Raw genomic sequence first — 4516 nt, 5'->3', positions numbered from 1 at the left:
ACAGCCTTATCAAAAGTTAAGGTGTACGATACAACGACACCTTTAATATCAAGCTACATTAACTTGTGTTCGGACAAAAATAATGTAACCTTCCCTCATTATGTTATGTAATATTTTTATACGAGAGTTTCAATTTACAAATCATCCATATGTACCTACTTAAATGGGTATAGTCAACCGATTTCCATTATTTTAATGCACATTGTTAACATTAGTTACCCATACCTACTGGGTTACATAAAATTTCTTCGGGATCTGTAAGTAGGAACCCTGGACTTTATTTTAAGCAATTATAATAAATATCATGTATTTCTAGGCAGAAAAGATGGTGAAATGGGTTCACGGAATAACGGTGGCCGTCAAATATGCAAAGTATCCCCGAGGTTCCATGTAATATCGGGTACTGAAATTTCAAGATTAGGGAAAAATGCATTAAGCGTTCTCTGTAATTATTTAAATCAGGGGGCGGGACTCGAGGCAGGAACAATAATTTAAAAAATTTGGCAAATTCTTGACAAAACAGCTTCCTAGATAAAACAAAAAATCGCGCTTTTGGGAGTGTCTGCAAAAAATGGTAAGCGTAGGGAAAAAACCTTTCCCACGAAAGTTTATTACTTTCCAATGTATAGAATAACAATTTCAATAAAAAGTACCTATGGACTTCTATTTGCAAAAATTAAGTTTCCCTACACTGGGCCCTTAAGGGACGGTTATGTAAAAATGTGCATAGCATCATTAAATGGGCCGCTTTATATGAAGAATATTTTATACTCGTATACATCATTTTTTGATATCTCTAGTTTGTAACGAGTGGTTTTATTTCGCGCCAAATTTCATTAAAAAATTCGAAATTTCTTGTCATGATAGTGAAGGTCACCCTGTATATTTCATTATTTGTTTCGGTTAGAAATTTTGTGTTTGGGCATTTCGGTTCGCTCAAGACTATGGTCCGATAGATTTAATTTCGCTCAGATTTAATTTCGTCGTGGGAAGAGTGCAAAGTTGATTGACGTCATCATGAGTAATGCGAGTTTTTTGTCGTTCGTTTATCAACTTTGGCGCCGTCTAGACCGAGAATAGGAGCGGATATAGCACCGAGCCATCAAGAGATAAGGGGTTTTAAATTCGTCAGCAGAAAACCGTGAGATCAGTTTATTCAGCAGTTCCTGGAGGTTGACGACGAAGTTAGAGTGGGTTAAGTCTTCTTTATCTAAACCAATGGGAGAATTTCTAGCGGGAGCCATTTTTGTTTTATGGTAATTTGGGTGTGGTTTTTTCAGTTCAATTCTGAAGAAGGGGATCGTTTTTGAAAGACTCGCGGTTGGTACGTCAAGCGGTCATAGCATCATTAAATGGGCCGCTTTATATGAAGAATATTTTATACTCGTATACATCATTTTTTGATATCTCTAGTTCAGCGTTTCCCAACCGGTGGGTCGCGACCCCCAAGGGGGTCGCCGTGGCTTTTTAAAGGGGTCGCTGTGGCTATTTAAGGAGTCACCAATTTTTGTAACCTTGAATACAGAAAGCATCAATTGCAGAGCGAATAAATTTATTTGAATGTTATTTTTGAAAGTGACAACGCGCATTTTTACCGCCTCAAAATACAGGTCGACAGACCTAAGAAGAAAGGGAGGTGCCTTGTTAGCGCATCGTGGGACGAGGCCAGCGCTCTGTGTTAGCGCCAATTTAGTACCAACGTGACAGCGCAGTCGTTCGTCAGTCAATGATGGGCAAGTTAGTGTTGCTTTTGGTTACTGTGTGTTGCTCAACTATTATAATCACTAATCTTGCCGCTTGCTTTCTGAATAATTAGGTAAGTACGTACCTATACGTTTTGAAAAATTCGTTTCTGTAGCTAGCTAGTAGGTACCGCTACTTAAAACTGCTTGTTCGGCGAATAACTTATATGGCGTAAGTTATGGCCACTATAATTGTCACAACTCGGACAACGTGTAAATCGGCTTCTATTTCAAAACACCCACATTTTTCGTAGCATTTCTGCTGGAGCAAAATTGGAATACCTACACCTAATTTGGGTCTTTCTTTCTTTTCAGAAACCAAAGTCATGGATAAAAAGAGAAAGTATTCAGATAACTATTTAAAATTTGGATTTTGTGCTATTGTCAATAATGGCATAGAAAAGCCCCAATGTGTTTTATGTAATGCAGTTCTTAGTGCCGAGTCTATGAAACCTTCAAAGCTCAAACGGCACTTGGAAACAAAGCACCCGGAACATGTTACAAAAGACTTGGACTTTTTTAAACGACATGAAAGTAACTTAAAACGCCAAAAACTGGACCTCAGTGGAAGCTTTCAGCAACAAAACCAAGCGAATGTTCAAGCATCGTATGAAATTGCTCTCGAAGTTGCTAAAAATAAAAAACCTCACACAATTGCCGAATCGCTCATTAAGCCATGCCTTAAGTTGATTCTTGGAGACGCGTCCGAGATGAAAATGCGTAATATATCTTTGTCCAACAACACAATTCAAAGGCGCATTGCAGATATGTCAGCAGATGTGCGAGAGCAAATTTTAAGCGAAATAAGAGAGTCCCCTCTCTTTTCTTTACAACTGGATGAATCTACAGATGTTAGTTCCTGTTCCCAGTTACTTGTTTTCGCTAAATATATTCATTTGGATGACATTAAAGAAGAATTTTTGTTTTGTGCACCCCTAAAAACTACAACGAAGAGTGAAGACGTCATGAATATGATACGTACGTCTTTGAAACACATCATTTAGAGTGGAAAAACTTGTGTGGAATTTGCACTGACGGAGCACCTGCGATGCTTGGATCCAGATCAGGCTTCCAGAAGAAAATTAAGGAACTCGCACCTCAAGCAAAGGGTTTGCACTGCATGATCCATCGGTTTGCACTCGCTACAAAAACTCTTCCAAAGCCTTTGCAAGAAGTACTTGATTCATTAATTAAAATAGTTAATTACATAAAATCTAGTGCCCTGAATACTTGTTTGTTCAAAGAACTTTGTAAAGATATGAGTTCAGATCATGAAGCTCTGCTCTTCTATACTGCTGTTCGATGGTTATCAAAGGGAAATGTTGTTGAACGCGTGTTTGAATTGTAAGAAGAACTTAAAATTTTTTTGGAGATGCAGGAGAAATTAGATTTCATGGCACAACTAACTGACAAAGCTTGGATGCAGAGGATGGCTTATTTATCGGATATATTTGGCCAGTTAAACAAATTGAACTTGAAACTTCAGGGTAAGAATTTGACAATTATGCAATTCAGAGACAATCTCCAGGCATTTGTTTCCAAACTTGAAAACTGGCGACGTAAAGCAAGTCTGGGAAACTTGGCAATGTTCGAACACATGTCAACAGTGATTGAAGGATCGCAGGAAGGATTTCAAAAAATTTACGGATGGAAATTATTGAACATCTTCAATCGCTAGAAAACGAAATGCAACGATATTTTCCTGAACTTTCCGAAAAAGAAGCTGCGCTGGTGAGAAACCCGTTCCACGTGTCAGTGGATATTGCCGATGTTCCGGAAGAAATTCAGGATGAATTTATTGAGATGCGAAATGATTCCTCAGCTCGTGATTTATTTCAGGAACAAACCTTGACGGAATTTTGGTGTTCCATGCGTCGTTCGTATGCCACTGTTGCGACACATTCTTTCCGGGTATTAGTACCATTTGTTTCGACCTATCTTTGTGAATCTGGAGTTTCAACTCTTCTCCAAATAAAAACAAAGGCAAGAAATAGACTGGAAGTTCAAGACGACATGAGACTGGCATTAAGTCAAACGCAACCTAGAATTTTGAAACTGGTTTCTCAGATGCAAGCGCAGTCATCCCATTAATCGATTTTTTCTAATATTTTTGTTCTGCCTTAAAATGTCACCATATATCTAAAATAAATTATTGAAGTATTTTATTTTGTTTTTATTTTATTTGGGGGGTCGCGGTGATTCCAAGGAAATTTGAAAAGGGTCGTTATCAAAAAAAGGTTGGGAACCACTGCTCTAGTTTGTAACGAGTGGTTTTATTTCGCGCCAAATTTCATTAAAAAATTCGAAATTTCTTGTCATGATAGTGAAGGTCACCCTGTATATTTCATTATTTGTTTCGGTTAGAAATTTTGTGTTTGGGCATTTCGGTTCGCTCAAGACTATGGTCCGATAGATTTAATTTCGCTAAGATTTAATTTCGTCGTGGGAAGAGTGCAAAGTTGATTGACGTCATCATGAGTAATGCGAGATTTTTGTCGTTCGTTTATCACCCAAGGCGCCGTCTAGACCGAGAATAGGAGCGGATATAGCACCGAGCCATCAAGAGATAAGGGGTTTTAAATTCGTCAGCAGAAAACCGTGAGATCAGTTTATTCAGCAGTTCCTGGAGGTTGACGACGAAGTTAGAGTGGGTTAAGTCTTCTTTATCTAAACCAATGGGAGAATTTCTAGCGGGAGCCATTTTTGTTTTATGGTAATTTGGGTGTGGTTTTTTCAGTTCAATTCTGAAGAAGGGGATCGTTTTTGAAAGACTC

General features: G+C 38.2%; 2 protein-coding genes across 2 annotated transcripts; both read left to right on the top strand.

Annotated features, from left to right (window-relative positions):
* Nucleotides 1–2068: 2068 nt before the first annotated feature.
* On the top strand, nt 2069–2746 carry LOC116165988 (SCAN domain-containing protein 3-like). The gene has a single exon (XM_031480793.1). The coding sequence runs from the start codon at nt 2069–2071 to the stop codon at nt 2744–2746; it is 678 nt and encodes a 225-aa protein (XP_031336653.1).
* Nucleotides 2747–3389: 643 nt separating this feature from the next.
* LOC116165981 (zinc finger BED domain-containing protein 5-like) lies at nt 3390–3833 on the top strand. Its single transcript, XM_031480781.1, has one exon. The coding sequence runs from the start codon at nt 3390–3392 to the stop codon at nt 3831–3833; it is 444 nt and encodes a 147-aa protein (XP_031336641.1).
* The last annotated feature ends 683 nt before the right edge of the window (nt 3834–4516 follow it).

The sequence above is a fragment of the Photinus pyralis genome, unplaced genomic scaffold (genome assembly GCF_008802855.1).
Source record: "Photinus pyralis isolate 1611_PpyrPB1 unplaced genomic scaffold, Ppyr1.3 Ppyr1.4_LG1, whole genome shotgun sequence".
In the NCBI taxonomy this organism is placed as follows: Eukaryota; Metazoa; Arthropoda; class Insecta; order Coleoptera; family Lampyridae; genus Photinus; species Photinus pyralis.
Note: the sequence above shows the minus strand (reverse complement) of the source record. Positions and strands in the feature narration are given on the sequence as shown.